Source organism: Puma concolor, chromosome D1, assembly GCF_028749965.1.
Source record: "Puma concolor isolate L17-30 chromosome D1, mPumCon1.1.hap2, whole genome shotgun sequence".
Taxonomy (NCBI): Eukaryota; Metazoa; Chordata; class Mammalia; order Carnivora; family Felidae; genus Puma; species Puma concolor.
Window position 1 is genome coordinate 109,966,113 of NC_141676.1, and position 20,716 is coordinate 109,986,828.

Consider the following 20,716-nt stretch of genomic DNA (forward strand, 5'->3'; position numbering starts at 1 on the left):
ACACCACTCTACCTTGATGACGAATCTGAACGATTCAGAGGTGAAACGGACTCCCAGCCCCAAGAAATAACATGCTTCTGGCTACAGCTACAGCTTTTTATGGGCTTTCTCAGGAAAGGATCTCTACGCGACAATATAGCGTATCGGTAACTTTCTAATTGGAAACATACTGAAACCCTAACATTTCTAAGAGCGGTGCGGGATGGTATGCGGGGGACAAAGAGGAATTCATTTGAAAACGTAAAGGCATTTAGGGATTTTGCACTCCTCCCCTACTCTCCTTCCCACCCTTCGTCAACCACTGCCGCCACCAGCATACACGCACATAAGACGCCACTTCCTACCTATCCAAGCTGCAGGCCTGCTACATTGTTTCTTCAGAATTCTCTACTCCGGAGCAGTAGAGATCAATGAGACCTCTCACTCGCAGTTCCTGCCCTCACGGGCAAAAACCTCCTGACGAGTAACAGGAACAAGACACTAGTACAACAAGTTCTCACAATCAAGGAAACAAACACTTCCCTGGCACAGTCTTACTCCACGGAACCGTACATTTTGAGGACCACAATGCACAGCCAAGAAACTTCCATGAAGTTCCCGGCGCTGATTTAACCAAAGTGCCACCTGAATATGGGTTATTTCAAGAAGATAGAAGCATCACACAAAGTACATACAGCACCTTGGAAAGAGCACCACCTCAGCGAACGTGACAATGCAGCCGGCAGTAACAAGTGACCCTTCTAAGTCCCCAAACCCCAAAAGCCATGTTCACTCCATTACCTCCTTTGTCTCCTCATGTAGTCCACAACAGCAAGCATGGTCCTCTGGGACTTTTTATCCACACAGCATCGGAAAAAGTGCTCTGAGTCTGACAAAGAAAGACAGCTCCCCTTAGTCTGGGCAGACTTGCTTAAGGGCATCCTTCCTTCTGGGCGTGCGTCTGTCTCCCTCTACACTCTAAGCTTCTGGTGGGCAGTCACCTGGCACAAAACTGGTTCTTAATAAGTATGAATCGATAAGAACTTAATGGCATTTCTTACTTTTACAAGAAACTGTGCTTATTAATAAAACTGAGAATTTAATTACAATTTATATTTTATTTCTGAAGGGGGCTAATTCACTGGCTCAGTAAATACTTACCGAGGGTCTTTTATGTACTGGGCAGTTGGGATACAACTCTGAATAAGAGAGACTGTTTTTGTGCACACAGAAGTCACTGGCTTGCCTGAGAGTCTCACCTCTGTGTGATGAGGATGTGACAGGGAAGTGGAGAGTGGACAGGCACAAAGGATGGAACCTAAACAAGGAAAGGTTCACAGAGAAAGGGGTATCCAATGGAAGAGTGGCAGACTGTCCCAGGCAACAGAAACAACCACCTACGGCGGCTGCAACAGGAACTCACTGTAAGAATTTCAGTTGTGCTGACAGCAGCAAGGATGCTGGGGGCAGACAGAGGGACTAGCAGGATTTATAACACGGAAGTGGCAGGACCTGGCAGTCAGGTGAACATGAGAGAGGTCTAAGTGGGTGCCCTTCACTGACGAGATGCATGGTCGGAGAGGCCGAGGGGAGGGGATAGGAGGAAGACGGCAAGTTTACTCTGGAGAAGTGAGTCCAAGGTGCACCGGACACAATCAAGTGAGGTCAGGGAGACTTACAGACATCAGATCTGATGGAGATGTGTATTTACTTTCCTTGTAAACAACAGATTTCTACAGGTGAAATTTAAATTTTCATTTATGGTCACAGATACTGGCACTTTACACAGAGATAAAATAAAATGGGCAGATTTCTACCAACGAATGGTGATAAGACACATATACATATATACACATGTATGTATATAGGATAAATATGAAAACAATTATCATGTTCATGATAATGAACTGCCAGGTCATCACAAGCAATGATTACATTAAAGTTGGTAATAAAATCGTCTTTAACAGAACTTTAAATTATTTTAACATTTAAAGTTTAAACGCTTACTGGTAATTGAATCACTTACACCATATTTCCCAAATTAAGGACAGGAGACACAGTTGAGTTTGCAAAGTCTCTACAAGAATTATTTCATGAATTTCATTGCAATAATCTGAAGACAATTCATGTAAGCATGTTTTGGGTCATTTACATGACAATGTATAATCTACTCAGACGACAGAGTGAGCTCCCAGGACTAGGTTTATAATTAGATTATTTCACATGGTAGGGGTGAAACATAAGCCTAAGTGACACCTCAGTCGTGTCGAAGGTTTTAGCAGTAAAGAAAGAAACGAGTGGGACAAGTCACAGCTTCTGCCAAAGTGACTAGAACCGTATCAAGACTGGGAAGAGCAACTCAGTTGCAGCAAAACAGCACGTAAATCGGTCCTTCTCTTAGAACTGCACTGGTCTCCAGTACACCAAGTGAATTTGCACCTGGTTTTGTGTTTGCACATAAAATACGTTAATGACACATGTTAAAGACAATAAGTTACCATTACAGATTTGTGATTTGTTTTGCCTTTATTTAATCTTAGGTTTGAAAACCTGACCCAGAAGGAGCCCTCAACTATGCATATATATATGTATGTGTGTATATATATATATATATATACACATATACATATATATGTTATATACCCCCATAATACAGTGCTCCTGTTCCCGGTGGAATTTCTCCCACTATAAGCTCTTACCATGGGAAACACTTATTATAAAGCATGAAAAGAAAGGAGGTTATGTGATCAAATGAAGTATAATCTAATTTTTGTTTACAAAAACTCCAAGGATATGTACCACATGTGAATGGTTGTTACCCTTGATCACGGAATTATGGGCAACTTGATTTTTTAATTTCTGCTCATTTCTATTTTCCACAATAAATATTTGGTAATAAAAAGGGTTGTTTTCAAACAAATGAGTCGGGGCCAGAGCTTTAGCATGAACATTTCATCATCTTTCCAACATGGTACTCCTAACATTTGCTTGCATTTATTAGCCTGCTTTTTCCACTGCTAGACTGTAGGGCGTCTTCTCAGTGTGGCTGGTGTCCGTGCCAAGCCTAGTCCCTGACACACACCAAATGCTCAGTTAGTTGCTCCCTTATGAAAAGCCACAACTTTCTGAGGGAGTACTGTGCATCAAGTGTTATCCCAGGTGCTTTATATGTTATCTCATTGAAAACTGGCTACAACCTTCATCTCCATTCTACAGATGAGGAAATAGTTATTTAGATGCTATGGAATTAAGCCAATAAAGCATCCTGAAGGGATTCAAACAAATCCACCTTTCTCTAGAACTGAGAAGTTAAAGTATAAATGCTAGAAATTGAACAGAATACCTGAATCCAAATTTGCAGGGGTTGTGGATCGGCTCGTTTGTGAGGAGTGTCTGAAACAGTTAGTGAAAAATCCCTGAATGTGTGTAGACAGCAGAGTTCTCCATGATTCATTTGTATCTTGGAGTAAAATATCATGAATCAAGTATGGAAGCACAGTCTGACAAAAGTCAGTTTTCACCTAAAATATACAAGCATATCAAATCAAGAGTTTGAGTGAAAATAATGTACTTAAAATTTTCAATCCGTTACTGGCATATTAGACTTAAAAAAATCAATCTGCCATGAACTCAACGTACCTCTAAAACACAACCAAAATACATGTATCAGGCAGTGCTTAAACAAATCAAACTAATCTAGAGTATCTACGTCAAACATATGTGTCAATTACATGACAACTGTTCATTTCCGACCTGGGCCACCTGCATGCAATGAAACAGGATACTGCTTACGAGTGAAATTATTAGGTCACTACAGCAAATAAAATTTCATTGTTGACAAGTGTTACTAATAACAAGCATCTTTCAGGGCACCTGGATAGCTCAGTTGGTTAAGTGTCCGACTTTGGCTCAGGCCATGATTTCATGGTTCGTGAGTTCGAGCCCCACATTGGGCTCTACGCTGACAGCTCAGAGCCTGGAGCCTGCTTCAGATTCTGTGTCTCCCTCTCTCTCTGCCCCTTCCCTCTCACTCTCTCTCTCTTAAAAATAAATCAACATTAAAAAAGTTAGAAAAAATACAGCAGCTTTCTAATTTGTTATAAAGGAAAATGGGGATTGAAGTTAAGGAAAAAAGCTGGAAAGCTGATGTTTGTACATTTTCTACACTCAGTGAAAAGCTATAACAGTCATGTTAAAATGTTTATTATTTTAATAAACTCCAATTTATGGGTATATGATGTGGGTACTTGTTTGTGATCTACTCCAAAGTACAGATAAGTACTTTAATACCCGTGGTACACTGAAACAGCATACAACCTTATGTTTGTCAAGGCACTCTCTTCATTATTCATCACATACTACACACACAAAACAAATGATAGATTACCAAATGCACACTTTATCTTTTCCTTTTAGACTAAAGACAAATCAAAATGGCAGTTTTAGAAATAAAGAATTTAAGGAATTTGGAGCTGGGGTGTTGTCTCTATGTATATTTGGAATATTTTATCTTGTGACCCAAAGTCAGGACTTTATGAAAAATCTCAGGTATGTTCACTAACGGGAAATGCGATGTGTGTGTGTGTGTGTGTGTGTGTGTGTGTGTGTGTGTGTGTGTCCACCATGCTGACTTAGCACAAATGCTACGTAGTAATGCAGACAGTGTGAGAATTTATTCACTGCCAACAGTTTTTCTGTAGAAGTAAGGACCGTTTTTTAAATTGCTTTCAATCAGGGCACTTTACCCAAATACTCATTTCTCTATCAGTACTTTGAACTGGCAGATGTCTGAACCAGTCAGATACTCTGTTTTCACACTGCTATTGAATCATGCAGCTTTTGAAGCCTTAGAGCATCATGATATTGTACTGTTTGGCACACTTGATAAAAGCACACAAAGTTCGTGTTTAATTGGGTATGTACCTTTACTCTCTATTGAAATTAACTGTACTGTACCTTCAAAAATAAAAGCAATGCTAACTACTACCCTAGTTCTTTTTCTCCCTCAAGAAAGTATATACCAGGGAAAGAGAATCACAAACACCTTTAAAAAAAAAAAGTAAACTAACAAAAAAGCAGACTTTTGGTTCATATAAATAATTTACAACCATCCGTATTTTAACTATCATTAGTGGCACCCTTCAGAGCTCATCTAGGAGGTAGCTAGCCCATAGGAGAAACCGATTGCACAAAGTTATAGCTAAATATTTAAACACGTCCGTGCAATGGGTTCCCAACAGCCGAGCGCGGGCACTGCTCCATGGAGATGACGCTCCATGGAGATGATGTGAGTACCACTTATCTGCAGACCAGAATCGTGTACACAGAAGCCGAACGGGACGTGACCAGCCACGAAAGCTATTAAGAGAAGGCTCAAATAAAAACGGCAAAGGTAGGAAGGGAGTAATTAAGTCAGACTAACTAATCTTACTTCACACATTGGCTTTAATAATTGAAGAATTTCACTCTTTGTGCCTCCACTATCCAAAAATGCACAAGTCAGCCTCTTTATCCAACTGTCATGATTTCCACTTTGAGGAGTCCACAGGCTCGTATCATCCAGGCCTTCTAAAGGACTTTCTTTGTCCAGTCTGGGTACTTCTAAAAACTAGAAAGAAAACAGTCAACACATGTAAGTAAGGCAATTAGAAATACATTCTATCTTTCTTATGCAGAACAAATATCCAGACATAAACAAATCTGTTTCCAAACCAAACTACAGTTAAAAGTAAATCTGGAAGCAATGGGTACATTTTAAAATTAAAATACATTTATGTTTACATGAATGGCAGAGTGGTATGCCAAAAAGTTACTGGTCTACACAGCAGGATGCATGAGTTCGAACCTGAGCTCACTAGTGTGTTATATGAATCACAAACTCTCTGCAGCACCTGTCTTGTGGACAGAACCAGTCAGGGTCCACCACACAGAAATGATTTCAAGATCAAATCAGTTCTCAAAATGTTAAAACTACAGTGTTTGATAGCTTAGATGACTGGTTTTATTAATACTTTATATTACCAGTAATTTCACTGAGACCAAAACTGTATTGATGATCTATTAAAAAGACTATCACAATAATGGGTATATGTCCTTAAGTTAATTTGGTGAAAATTCTATTGTATATTTCCCAGATGCTTTATGAAAAGAAAATACTAAAGAGGAAAGTTTAGACTAAAAGAGAAGGAAGAGTTCTTATGTATTTACTTTCAGTAGAACCTTGCAATGGTTATTACCGTGGACAAAGCAGAAATCTATAGGTCATCTTGTATTTCACTACAGATGGTGGTTTTTTTTTTTTTAACATATGTAATTTACTGTCAAATTGGTTTCCATACAACACTCAGTGCTCACCCCAACAGGTGCCCTCCTCAATGACCATCACCCACTTTCCCCTCTCCCCCACCCCACATCTGCCCTTAGTTTGTTCTCAGTATTTAAGAGTCTTTCATGGTTTGCTTTCCTCCCTCTCTGTAATTTTTTTTCCCCTTCCCCTCCCCCATGGTCTTCTGTTAAGTTTCTCAGGATCCACATAAGAGTGAAAACATGGTATCTGTCTTTTCTCTGACTGACTTATTTCCCTTAGGATAATACCCTCCAGTTCCATCCATGTTGCTGCAAATGGCCAGATTTCACTCTTTCTCATTGCCAAGTAGTATTCCATTGTACATATAAACCACTTCTTTATCCACTCATCAGTTGATGGACATTTGGGCTCTTTCCATAATTTGGCTATTGTTGAAAGTGCTGCTATAAACATTGGGGTACAAGTGCCCCTATGTGTCAGCACTCCTATATCCCTTGGGTAAATTCCTAGCAGTGCTATTCCTGGGTCGTAGGGTAGTTCTATTTTTAATTTTTGAGGAACTTCCACACTGTTTTCCAGAGCGGCTGCACCAGTTTGCATTCCCACCAACAGCGCAAGAGGGTTCCTGTTTCTCCACATCCTCACCAGCATCTATAGTCTCCTGATTTGTTCATTTTAGCCACTCTGACTGGCGTGAGGTGGTATCTCAGTGTGGCTTTGCTTTATATTTCCCTGAAGATGAATGACATTGAGCATCTTTTCATGTGTCTGTTGGTCATTTGGATGTCCTCTTTAGAAAAGTGTCTATTCATGTCATCTGCCCATTTCTTCACTGGATTATTTTTCAGGTGTGAGTTTAGTGAGTTCTTTATAGATTTTGGATACCAGCCCTTTATCCAATAAGTTGTTTGCAAATATCTTTTCCCATTCCATGGTTGCCTTTTAGTTTTGTTGATTGTTTCCTTTGCTGTGCAGCTTTTTATCTTCATGAGGTCCCAACAGTTCATTTTCACTTTTAATTCCCTTGCCTTTGGAGATGTGTTGAGTAAGAAATTGCTGCACTGAGGTCAAAGAGGTTGTTGCCTGTTTTCTCCTCTAGGGTTTTGATGGTTTCCTGTCTCCCATTCAGGTCCTCTATCCATTTTGAATTTATTTTTGTGAATGGTGTAAGAAAGTGGTCTAGTTTCATTCTTCTGCATGTTGCTGTCCAGTTCTCCCAGCACCATTTGTTAAAAAGACTGTCTTTTTTTCATTGGATATTCTTTCTTGCTTTGCCAAAGATTTGTTGGGCATACATTTATGGGTCCAGTTCTGGGTTCTCTATTCTATTCCATTGGTCTATGTGTCTGTTTTTGTGCCAATACCATACTGTCTTGATGATTACAGCTTTGTAGTAGAGGCTAAAGTCTGGGATTGTGATGCCTCCTGCTTTGGTTTTCTTCTTCAGTATTACTTTGGCTATTTGGGGTCTTTTGTGGCTCCATACAAATTTTAGGATTGTGTCTTCTAGCTTTGAGAAGAATGCTGATGCAATTTTGATTGGGATTACACTGAATGTGTAGATTGCTTTGAGTAGTATTGACATTTTAACAATATTTATTCTTCCAATCCAGGAGCGTGGAATATTTTTCCATTTGTGTCTTCTTCAATTTCCTTCATAAGCTTTCTATAGTTTTCAGCATACAAGTCTTTTACATCTTTGGTTAGATTTATTCCTAGGTATTTTATGGTTCTTGGTGCAATTGTAAATGGGATCTCTTTATTTCTCTTTCCATTGCTTCATTATTGGTGTATAAAAATGCAACCAATTTCTGTACATTGATTTTGTACCCTGTAACTTTGCTGAATTCATGTATCAGTTCTAGCAGACTTTTGGTGGAGTCTGTTGGGTTTTCCATGTAGAGAATCATGTCATTTGTGAAAAGTGAAAGTTGGACTGCTTCTTTACCAGTTTGGATGCCTTTTATTTCATTTTGTTGTCTGACTGCGGATGCTAGGGCTTCCAACATACGTTAAACAAGAGTAGTGAGAGTGGACATCCCTGTCGTGTTCCTGATCTCAGGGAGAAAGCTCTCCCAGAGAGAGAGGGGAAAGTTTTTCCCTAGTGAGGATGATATTAGCTGTGGGCCTTTCATATATGGCTTTTATGATGTTTAAGTATGTTCCTTCTATCCCGAAGGACGGTGCTATTTTAACTTCCTTTGGGAATAAACTGTTGCTTGTTGCACAATACCTACACTACACACCACACCCAACACCAAAGGCTTTCAAGGGATCAACGTAAGGGTTTTCTACTCCTAAGAAAAAAGGCCTATCACTAAGAACTCCTCCTATCCCCTGTGTCAATCTGAAGTTGAGCTTTCTATCTCTCAACTATTCCACACTGCTATAATTAAAAACAAATCCCCTGGATTCAAGAAGTACAGTTGGAATTACTTGTGAGAAAGGTTAAACATTAGTATAATGCTACTTAAGAAACTTGACAGTCATATCTCACAGCACATACAACTGTTCTAGACAGTGTGTATTCAATAAACATTCACTATTTGACAGACCTTTTTTCTCGATGTTCTAAAAGGCTGTAGATAGATCAGCATGGGATCAGTTGTCGTCTTATAAATCTCCCAGAAAGTATGTCCAGTCTTTGTGGCTAAGATGCTTTTCAAACAGGTAACAGCAGCTGATCGCACTTTGACACTGAAAAACATATATAATTCAAATGCCTATACACTATATCAACTATGGTCATGAAGTAACCTCGAATAAAAAATTTAAGTAAATTTACATTACAGTTGGCCCTTGAATAATACAGGAGTTAGGAGTGCTGATCCCTCCACAGTCGAAAATTTGCATCCCCCAAACTTCTTGACTCTCCCAACACTTAACCACTAACAACCTGCTATTGACCAGAAGCCTTACTGATAACATAAACAGTCAATTAACATATATTTTATATGTTCTGTGTTATATACTGTATTTCTACAAAGAAGTAAGCTGGGAAAAAGACGTTTTTAAGAAAATCATAAGGAAGAGAAAATATATTTAGAGTACTGGGCTGTGTTTATCAAAAGAAATCCACATAGAAGTGGATCCGCAGAGTTCAATTCTGTGTTGTTCAACTGTAAACTGTAAAAGCCAACTGTGTTAGGCAGTTTTAACATAAGGAAAGTTTACACCTATAAAATTCTACAGCATCAAAGCCAAAATTATCAGTGAATTTTTAATATTCCTTCAGTAAGCCTGAGTTATTAATCACTGCAGCAATTCCCTTCAATGACTACAATAAAGTTTACATTATGACTGCTATAAATTAAAAGTACTCAGGAAAAGAAATACTTGGAAATAACAATGGCTAATAAATATGGGCAATGAGAACCACAGAATACAAATTCACCTGAGAAAACAACACTTTGATAGTGCTTTATCTAAAAGATATAAATAATTTGGGCAAAAAAGAATAGCTTTTCCCTCAAATGATAAAATTATTGTCTGGAACAATTTTATTTATTTTCTTGTAATGTTTATTTATTTTTGAGAGTGAGTGTGTGTGTGAGCAGAGGAGGGGCAGAGAGAGAGGGAGACACAGAATCTGAAGCAGGCTCCAGGCTCTGAGCTGTCAGCACAGAGCCTGATACGGGGCCCGAACTCACGAACCACGAGATCGTGACCTGAGCCAAAGCTCAACATTTAGCTGACAAAGGCACCCAGGCGCCCCAAGTCTGCAACAATTTAAACAAACAGTAAGTACACACGTATTCTGACCAGAACCTAGTTGAGAATCATGAGGTAAGGCATCTGAAACCTGTAATAAAACCCTGAAAGTCCTTTTGCTTTGCAAAATATTAGGAAAAGGAGGGCTGTGATACAAGAAAGCTGAAAATACAAGTGGACAAAAACATCAAAAGCCTGACCCTGTAAACTGGCGATGAGCCATGAAATAAAGGCTTGTTCCTCCTGGGTTTCTCAATTTAAGATGTGGAAGCATAAACCCTAAACCTGGACTCACCTTTCATCCCCTCTCCCTCACTGCTCCACACCCGACTCACAGGCAAGTCCTGCCGGCTCTCCGTTAAAAACACACCTTGGCTCCAATAATGTTCCACCTGCCCTCTGTCCCCACCACCCTAACCCAAATCACCATCATTTCCCCTCTGAACCACCCCAGCTGCTCCATAACTGGGCTTCCCGTTTCCCCTCCACATGCCATCTGCCACATACAAGCCAGAGTGAAACAGTAGGCTGCATCCTGACACTACTCTGCTCAAAACTCTATGGCTTTCATGTATGTTTCAAATATAATCCAAATTTCTTAATCAGAATTAGTCCTACCTTTTTAATTTCAAACATACCATCGTCTTCCATACCAGGCTTCTTTCTGGTACACCAGACACACCACGTTAATTCCCCGCTCTGGAGTTATCTCCCAGTCTGGAATGTTTCATCCCTTATCACCCACACTTCATTCCCGCTCACACCCATCAGTGATCAGCGGGATGACACTTCTCACACAATCCTTCCAGGACCAGCTCTTGGGAGAATCCTCTGGTCAACATTCCCTTGGTAGACTGGAGGCCCTCAAACGTAATGATTTGTTTCCTCTTACACAAAGAGGTTCCTTATGCTTTACAGTTTAAGTCACATTAAATATCTTTGCCCACCCTTTTCAGAAGAGCCAACTCCAAATTACCATGTAGTGAATGCTGCCTGCCAATTTTCTGTGGAAACATCTTCAACGACTATGCCATATACACTTTGAAATACAGTTTGACTAATGAGATGGATTACTAAGTGGATAGAAGGATGGCTTGAGGTGATGAAGCAGAGACAGCAGTGAAACAGTAAGGGTAGAATCTAGGTGGTGAGTATACGGGTATTTGCTGTAAAATTCTTTCAACTTTTCTGTAGGCCTGAAAATTTTTAAAATAAAATGTTGAGAAAGAAATGCTGTCAGCATTTTTATTGTAACAAGAAAAGAGAAAGATACATGCCCATTAAATGAACAATGAAAACATGTCACGTAGACATTACTGCCAGTTATTTATTCTCTCAGAGGTGGGCCAGTTGCAGGCAAACACAGGTAAGACACCTTATTACCTTAGAAGGGTGTCTGGTGGTGGGCAAAACTCCTCTGAACCCACCCTCCCCAAAACGGTGGTGATGAGGTGCTCACATACACCAAAAATAGATACATAAATGGGGCAGGGGTGTGCAGACAGAAAGCCAAAGTGAACTCATAGCCACCAAAGCAGTAGTCAGGATAATATGTGTGGCACTTTTGTTTCGCATAATGAATAAATGAGCAAAAGAAAACTCTAAGCTGAAGACTGGTGAAGTTAGGAAGCTTCTGTTCCAGGACTTACTGGAAAAGGATCATAATTCTCTAAATGAGAGGAGAGCAGCACCTGTGATCCTGACAAGGGCCCCAAGCATCCTCTTTGGCAATTCTATTTTAATGTTCTGTACAGAACCACCTGGTACTTTTCCTACTGTTTCTCTAGTCTACTCTCACTAGAATTTAACATGGACCTAGTCTGGTGTGCTCACCAGTGAATCCAGGGCCTGGCACCTAGCAGGATTTCAGCGATTACGTGAATTAATAAAAATACACCAATTTTCATTAAAATACCTGAGATTACAAGTATGGCAGTTTATGGGATGCCTGGGTGGCTCAGTAGGTTGAGCGTCCAGCTCTTGACTTCGGCTCAGGTTATGATCTCATGGTATGTGGGTTCGAGCCCCATGTCAGGGATTCTCTCTCTCTCTCTCTCTCTCTCTCTCTCTCTCTCTCTGCTCCTCCCCAGCACGTGTACATGCTCTCTCTCAAAATAAATAAATAAACTTAAAAAAAAAAAAGTATGCAGCTTACAGGGGAAAAGTTTAGTTAGGAGAGATGTTTGTTTATATAAAGTATCATTCTCCTTGAACATAGGACAAGGTAGGTGCTATCAGATATAAAGTATCATTAAATACTCACCAATCTTCTACTAGCGTATTATTCAGGTAGGTCAGCGTTAGGAAGGTCCACTGAAGTTCTTTATCTTCAAAGAACTCCAGGGCCTTGGTAGAAGATGTATCTCTGCTATGCTGGATAGCTATCGTCGAGAAGTCTACAGGACCCACTTCACCCAGGCAGCTTCCAACAGCCTCTGTATAGAGAAATTCCTTGTCAGTACACTTGTAGCTTAGAGTTCTTCCATAAAACAACTTTTCTAACTTCAAAAATAAAATGTTTTGTCATTCTTCAAGATTTAAGTGGTTAACCAAAGACTGAATAAAGAAGCTGCAATACATTGTATCACTGCCTTTATACATCCATGTGGGCAAAGGTATTTTCCCATATAAATTCATATCCAGGAGAGAGAAGTCATCAACAGAATGTAGGTATTAAGAATGAAAGTGTAAACAGAGCTACTGTATGAACGTTATCAACAGACTTAAGCCTGTTAAAATTTTAAGTATTACGCACACGAAGCACACCAATCTGAAACACTTACTTTAAATTTTTTTTTTCAACGTTTTTATTTATTTTGGGGACAGAGAGAGACAGAGCATGAACAGGGGAGGGGCAGAGAGAGAGGGAGACACAGAATCGGAAACAGGCTCCAGGCTCCGAGCCATCAGCTCAGAGCCCGACGCGGGGCTCGAACTCACGGACCGCGAGATCGTGACCTGGCTGAAGTCGGACGCTTAACCGACTGCGCCACCCAGGCGCCCCTGAAACACTTACTTTAGTGAAAATTCACACGTGTTTTTTTTCCACCTGTGTTATCGCTACCCAGATGAAGATAGGGAGCAGTTTCTGCATGCCAGAGAACTCCCTCACGCTCTTTTCCAGGAGTGATGGAATTTATTAAAGTATGTTCACAACTTTTTTGATAGCTCTCTTTTCCAAAGGTGGAGCCTGATTCCTCTCCCCTTCAATGTGGGGTGTCCTTGGTGACTCACTTGTAACAAACAGATCATGTACAAGTATTTCACTTCCTTCTTTAAATTTATCCCCAGGTACCGGATTCTCTTAGAGGCTATTATGAACAGAATGGTAAATGAAATGAAATTTTCTTTTCAGATTGTTCACTGCTGGTGTACATAATCACAACTCAATCTTGTGTATGGATCTCATATCCTGCGATTGTGATTCACTTGTTGGCTCTGTTACAGTAGCTTTCTTGTAGATTTTCTAGCATTTTCTAGATACAGAATGATATCATCTGTGGATAGAGACAATTCTACCTCTCCCTTTCCAATTTGGATGCTTTTTCTCTTCTTGTCCCACTGCTCCGGCTAGAACTTCCAGTACAACTTAGAAGAGCACTGGTGAAAGAGGGCAACCTTGTCTCTTTCCTGATCTGGGGGTGAAAGCTTTCAGTCTCTCACCACTAAGTATGATGTGAGCTGTGGCTACTTAATAAAACCATGTTAAGATTTTATGTTACACAGGAAAGCCACTTAGGGCTCCTGTAGCAAATCAGGTTTGTCTCTAGAAACAGTGCCACCATGGACAAGGTATAAATTCCTTGGTCAAAGGAAACTTCTAGGGCGTTAATAAGATTCTGTTTCCTGGTCTGGATGCTAAAAGCACAGGTGTGTTCCATTTGTGAAAAGTTTTCGAGTTACATACTTATCATTTGTATACTTTTCTGTACGTAAGGTATATTTCAATAAAAAATTTACAAAAAAAAAAGAAGTGCCCCTGATAACAGGCTCCCCCTGAGATGAGAAGGAAGGCTTCACTGAAAGGAAGTAGTATCTGAAGGACCTCTTATTCCTCCATTTTTCTTATTTGAATCAATGCTGTCATGACAACTTCAAGCTGACTTCAATCATTCAGTGTTTCTAGCCTGGGATCACTAAGTCTAAACACCTCTTCTAGGCAGGATGTATGGTGGCCATTTATCTTACAATAGGATACCTTACAAATAGTATAGGACTTGAATGTGGTTTTGTTTTTTTTTAATGTTTGAGAGGGAGAGAGACAGTGTAAGTGAGGGAGGGGGAGGGGCAGAGAACGAGGGAGACACAGAATTTGAAGCAGGCTTCAGGTTCTGAGCTGTCAGCACAGAGCCTGACGCAGGGCTCAAACTCATGAATGGCGACATCATGACCTGAGCTGAAGTAGGAAATTCAACTAGCTGAGCCACCCAGATGCTCCGAATGTGGTTTTAATATCTGAGTTTAATTCATCTAGCCCTCCAAAACCTCATCTTATTTCTGTCCTACAAAAAGACTAAGTACTAATCAGTTATATTTACAAAATGTATCAAAAGCTGATATATTTGCAACTTAATGCTACAAAGAGGTATTTCAGACTTTCCTAAAGATAACCAAGGCCTTTTCAAAAGAACGGTTTTGCACACATGTATATCGCTAACTTTTCACTTTCATAAATGTTTAAGGAAAGTACGAAAGGAGGGCTGCTTCAGGCCATCTGAACTAGACAGAACTATACCTCAGCTAGCACCGCATGTTTCCCTAATAACCCAAATGACAAACTTCTACTGATTGTGAAAACAGGAATGGCCACTCAAACAGAAAAACTCACATTCATTTAGCCAGAGATTACCTAAAACTTCTCTTTCACCAGTTTGGCTCACTGCCATCTTGCATAACTGCAACAAGCTGACGATTAGTTTCACCATTATGCCATCTTGTGGGTTTTCTAGGAGCAGTTTTAAAAAAATTAGTTTCAACTACACCAGAGAATACACATTTCTTGACAATAGGCTTATATATCAAATTATCTAAAACACTTTTATCAAGTTTTTTTTTTTTAAACAAGGTTTTAAAACCATAAGAAGGTCAAAAAATATATAGTGAATAGATATCGACTTATAAAACAGGACCATGTAAAAATGATTGGCAATATTTGGCAGAGAGAGAAAGAGAAATGTCTTCATATGTTGCACAGATAAGTCAATACCTTAGGAAAATCACAGTAAGAAATACAAAAATCATTCAACATCAACCTGAAAGAGACCTTGGGAGCATGTCTTGTTCTTCAACATCTAGCATTTAGTCTAGAACAGCAATATCCAATAGAACTTTCTGCAATGACAGAAATGTTCCATAATCTGTACTGTCCAACAATAGCCACTAGCTCACTTACTCCTGAGAACGTGACATCAGCTAGTATGATATAAGAAACTAAATTTTAAATTTTATTAAACTTTAATTCACTGAAATTTAAGTAGCTATGAACAGCTACTGGACAAGAGAAGTCTAGACCAATGAATGACCCAAACACACGAGAACAAAAGATACAGTTTCTCATCTTTACACAAACACACATCTCAGAACAAATGCGCTACGAGCTCTGAGCTCAGGTGGTCAAAATCAAAATTAGTTTTTATTTTTTTTTTTAATTTTTTTAACGTTTATTTATTTTTGAGACAGAGAGAGACAGAGCATGAACAGGGTAGGGGCAGAGAGAGAGGGAGACACAGAATCTGAAGCAGGCTCCAGGCTCTGAGCTGGCAGCACAGAGCCCGACACGGGGCTCGAACTCACGGACCGTGAGATCATGACCTGAGCTGAAGTCGGACGCTTAACCGACCGAGCCACCCAGGCGCCCCTAACGTTTATTTATTTTTGAGACAGAGAGAGACACAGCATGAACGGGGGGAGGGGCAGAGAGAGAGGGAGACACAGAATCGGAAGCAGGCTCCAGGCTCTGAGCCATCAGCCCAGAGCCCGATGCGGGGCTCGAACTCACGGACCGTGAGATCGTGACCTGAGTCGAAGTTGGACACTTAACCGACTGAGCCACCCAGGCGCCCTCAAAATTAGTTTTTAAAGTTACTGGGAGGGGCGCCTGGGTGGCGCAGTCGGTTAAGCGTCCGACTTCAGCCAGGTCACGATCTCGCGGTCTGTGAGTTCGAGCCCCGCGTCGGGCTCTGGGCTGATGGCTCAGAGCCTGGAGCCTGTTTCCGATTCTGTGTCTCCCTCTCTCTCTGCCCCTCCCCTGTTCATGCTCTGTCTCTCTCTGTCCCAAAAAATCAATAAACGTTGAAAAAAAAAATTAAAAAAAAAAAAAGTTACTGGGAAAAAAATCACAATGGAAATATGAAATTAATGGGTACAAGATGAAAATCAAAATGTAAGTAGAGAAAATTTCCAAGTACAATATTAAAGTAACCTAAACTGAAATCAAAATAACATAAAAATGAATGTTTTCTTAAATGAGAAAAAGGTAGAAACACATATACAAATATGTGTGTATACAGAAAACACACACATATGCACACAATTACATGCACACACATGGCTAAGAGGCTGTAAGTGGGATACATTTCTTCTATGAACACGAGTTGGAGCAAGAGGCAGAGACACACTGCCTGTATGCCTGGCTTTAAGGAACTCAAATTTCTGTCTCAGGCAGCAGGAAGTGATTAAAACTTTTCAAGCAATAGAATAATGCAATCATGTTTGGGTTCAGAGAAATCACCCTGGCTGAGGTGCAGGGGATGGATGAAATGAGGGTAATTCAAGGGGAGGAGGCCATGTAATGACCTCTTTCCCAGTTAGAGGAGAAATGATAGAGGTTTGAACTAAAGGATCAGAATCTAAACTAAGTCCGTGGCAATTAATCAAAGAGTAAGAGTTTAAAAAACTCAAAAAAAAAAAAAAAAAAAAGTTTACAAAGCTCTTTCCAAAAGAAATAGGTACAAATAACCCGGGTCATTGACATCAGTACCCTGAGATGCTCTCATGAGATCCATCATCTGATCTTTATGTTGTGCCAGCTGTCTGCGAAGATCCTTCAACCCTTCGAGCCTTGTCAAAGGAAGTGCATCATAAACACTCACGGAGAGAAAATGATTTATTTCCTGAAAGAGAGCATTAGTTAAAAACATAACCGGTTTTTTGGGTTTGTATGAAGTCTGCGAAATAAAACTCAAAAGAAAAAAATTACTAAGAGCCTTTCGCAGACACTGACTCACAGCTTTATTATTACCAAACACGGTAGAAATAAATGACTTCTTCCATTTCAGTCCTACAATGTGGTTTGGTTTTTTTGTTTTGTTTTGTTTTGTTGGCCAATGTTTTAATCTTGACTCTCTCACAATAACATCTTTAAGACTTTAAGATTATAATTAGCATACTCCAAGGGAAAAGTTTAAATTTCTACTTATTTAGTACTGTAATTCTCGTTTTATATCTTAGTACATTTAGCTATATTATCACATTGATATGTAGTCAAATATAGGGTATGGTTTTAAAATTGGAATAAAATTTACGCTAAAAAATACACTTGAAGGTAATTTTCAAGTTTATAAAGATTAAAGATTAAAACTTGAAAAACTCTTTAAAAATTCAAATATCATCTCTACTTCAAACATCAAATTGTCCCTCAAAAGATCACACAGTAATTTTGAGGAATTAATGAATCTCATGCATATGAAAATCAAGCATATTTTATACCACATTTCTTCAATACTTAATTTCAGACCATAACAAAAAAAACCTTAATATTTACAATTTTGCTGCAATACAAGAGGATATATTAAGACTCACTTTTTTATTGAGAAGCTAAATCTCAGGTTATTTTTTATCACAGTTTTTTAAAAACTCAGTTGTTTTCTTTCAGAGAATTAGAAGTGTTCAAAAAGTACTGCTCTTTATCCTAATACAAAATAGTAAGATGATGGAATAATTATTACCTCCAAAAGTGAAAAGGGTCCTTTACTGTATTTAATTTTCTGCTGAGTAAGACGCAAATCCTTAAAGACATCGTGGTCAGGAAAAGGATCTAAAAGTTTAATTGTCATATAGAGGTTTTCATTATCCTTGTTATCTATCACTAAGTATTTCAACAAGTCCAATACCTAAACATAATTTAAAAAAGAAAAAAATCAAAAGGAAAAAATGGTTTAATTATATTTTAAAGTAGAACAACCAAACCTACTATAATAAGTGATAAAAACTCTACTGGCCTAGTTCAGATAAAATGTTCTAATTACTTCTATAGTACCAGCTATTACTGTTTTCAAATGAGTCAACAAGTACGTAAGTTGCTGCTACAGCACGGGCACTGGGGTAGAGACATGCCAATATTACCGGAACATTTTATTTAAGCAGTAGCTCACACACCACGAACAGTGGTATGAACTGCTGTCCCTCGTTTTCATTACCTCTACACTTCAAACCACGGAAGAGACAGACACTGTTAGGTAATCTGTTAGATCCAAGTTACTGGGGGCACCTGGGGTGGCTCGATCCGTTAAGCACCCAACTCTTGGTTTCAGCTCAGGTCATGATCTTGAGGTTTTGTGGGTTCAAGCTCCACACTGGTCTCTATGCTGGAGCCGGCTTGGGATTCTCTCTCTCTCCTCCCTCTCCCTGCCCCTCCCCAACTCGCACTGTCTCTGTTTCTTTCAAATACGAAAAATTTTAAAAATTAAAAAAAATTATTAGGTGCTCCGTAATTAAATGATTACAAGGCTTAATTAACTGAAAATGTTTTTCCAACCATTTTTCAAAGAATATTTTCACTGAAATGACTCACTGAACCAAGTAAACATAAAACGTTCAGCTCCTTCCAATAACGCTTTATCAATGTATGTCAAATATCTTTGTGAAGATGATTTGGGCATCACCTGTTCCTGAACCTCCATCTGATCATCCACAAGGGGTATGAGTGTACCGACAATGACGTGAAGGTGATTTTCTAAAGCATCCTTGCAGTAAGTGACTGCTGTGTGGCAAACCCGGCTTAACAGGTCACAACACAGGGAGAAGCTTCGTAACGACACGTCCATGAAACGAGAAGGCCTGTGACACAGGCAAAAAACAGTAAGTTCTAGGAAACTGCTTCCATATGAGCTCATTAAAAAGTCATTTTTATTCAGCAGCTCTAATTCTGAAGTGACCCCAACACAAAAGTCACTTTTGTATCTAATTCCTTAATGGTTTAAAAACCAAAAAGAGAAGTGACAACAGCAAAATGAGAGAGTAGACAGCTCCAATCCCCCCTCCTGACAGAAACACTGAAAGACAGGACGAGCGGGCAGAACTTTGTCAGAACTCTGTCAAACAGGCAAAGGTGTACAGAAGTGGAGCAAATGCTAAAAAACAAACAAACAACAAACAAACAAAAACGGCAACTTAAAAACAGTTGGAGGGGCGCCTGGTGGCTCAGTCGGTTAAGCATCTGACTTCGGTTCAGGTCATGATCTCACAGTTCATGGGTTCGAGCCCCGCACTGGGATCTGTATGGACAGCACGGGGCCTACTTGGGATTCTCTCTCCCTCTTTCTCTGCCTCCCCCCATTGGCGCGCTCTCTCTCTCTAAATAAACAAGCGTTAAAAAAAAAAAAAAAGACTTAAAGCTTCATGGCGTTCTACCAGCCTCTGCCTCGCTACTCCCTCCCCAGCTTGGCGGGTGTGATGAAAAAACTATAGTCCCCATTCCCAGCATGGGATCCTGGCCCTTTGCTCTGGCTGGAGCAGAGCAGAGCGTATTTGTTAATGACTGTGTGTATCTGTCCTAAGCCTGTCTGGGAGCTACCTGAAGGGTGGGTGCTTCACTCTGGTTTGTCTTATTTGAATCTCCCCAGGCTGTAAAAGCCATGAGCAGTGCTCAAAAGCACCATAAATAACACTGGCCAACTACCCACAGCTGTGAGGGACAACAGATTATTGTTCAGACATGGAACAGACTGCCTAAAGCCTAGGATGAAAAGCTGGGAAGAACGTTTCTTCCTGAAATTAGAGAGTTCAAAATCTCTCATATATCTGGGACACTGAGAAAGCCACACATATGCCCAAGGTAAGAAGCTTATTCAAAAAACACCCAGGAAGACCGTACGCGTTCATGCTGGGCTAGTCCCTAGGCTCGGTGAGAACCTGCCTGTGAAGGCAAGTCCTCACAAAGAGCCAACCTGCAGAAGTTAGGAAAGATTCTCATTCTCTCTCTCTCTCTCTCTCATATTCAATCACTTGCTCTCGGCATTCAAGGAAATCTGTGTAAAAACACTACCTGAACACAAGGAACACTCTTCAGTAGCCACATACGGTGAGGAACACACCCTTGGCAAAAAGAGTTTGCACACTCACGAAACATATGGACCACTACAACCTTCGACAATTAGGGGAAAAAAAAGTCAAATCCTAGCGAAGGGGAGAGTGTGATTTCCCCATTTACCACAATTTAATAGTAAAATAGCCAGTTTTCAGAACAAAACAGAGAGCCCAGAAATCCACACTTATATAGTCACTTAATCCATAGCAAAGGAGGCAAGAATCTACAACAGGGAAAAGACAGTCATTTCAGCAAACGGTGCTGGGAAAACTGAACGGCTATGTGCCAAAGAATGAAACTAAACCACTTTCTTATAATTGCACACAAAAATAAACTCAAGGGGCGCCTGGGTGGCGCAGTCGGTTAAGCGTCCGACTTCAGCCAGGTCACGATCTCGCGGTCCGTGAGTTCGA

The 20,716-nt window shown here is 39.9% G+C and overlaps 1 protein-coding gene across 9 annotated transcripts in view; it reads right to left on the reverse strand.

Moving 5' to 3' along the window:
* Nucleotides 1-20,716, reverse strand: part of ATM (ATM serine/threonine kinase) — a 133,117-nt gene that overhangs the window by 47,167 nt on the left and 65,234 nt on the right. For all 9 annotated transcript variants that reach the window (XM_086679204.1, XM_086679207.1, XM_086679203.1 and 6 more), the window contains 9 exons: nucleotides 18,880-19,054; nucleotides 17,944-18,108; nucleotides 16,977-17,109; nucleotides 14,847-14,942; nucleotides 12,261-12,432; nucleotides 8,842-8,983; nucleotides 5,411-5,587; nucleotides 3,323-3,500; nucleotides 781-868 (listed from right to left, as the gene is read on the reverse strand). In XM_086679204.1, coding sequence (XP_086535330.1) covers nucleotides 781-868; nucleotides 3,323-3,500; nucleotides 5,411-5,587; nucleotides 8,842-8,983; nucleotides 12,261-12,432; nucleotides 14,847-14,942; nucleotides 16,977-17,109; nucleotides 17,944-18,108; nucleotides 18,880-19,054 — 1,326 coding nt within the window. The remainder of the gene's footprint in view (nucleotides 1-780; nucleotides 869-3,322; nucleotides 3,501-5,410; nucleotides 5,588-8,841; nucleotides 8,984-12,260; nucleotides 12,433-14,846; nucleotides 14,943-16,976; nucleotides 17,110-17,943; nucleotides 18,109-18,879; nucleotides 19,055-20,716) is intronic.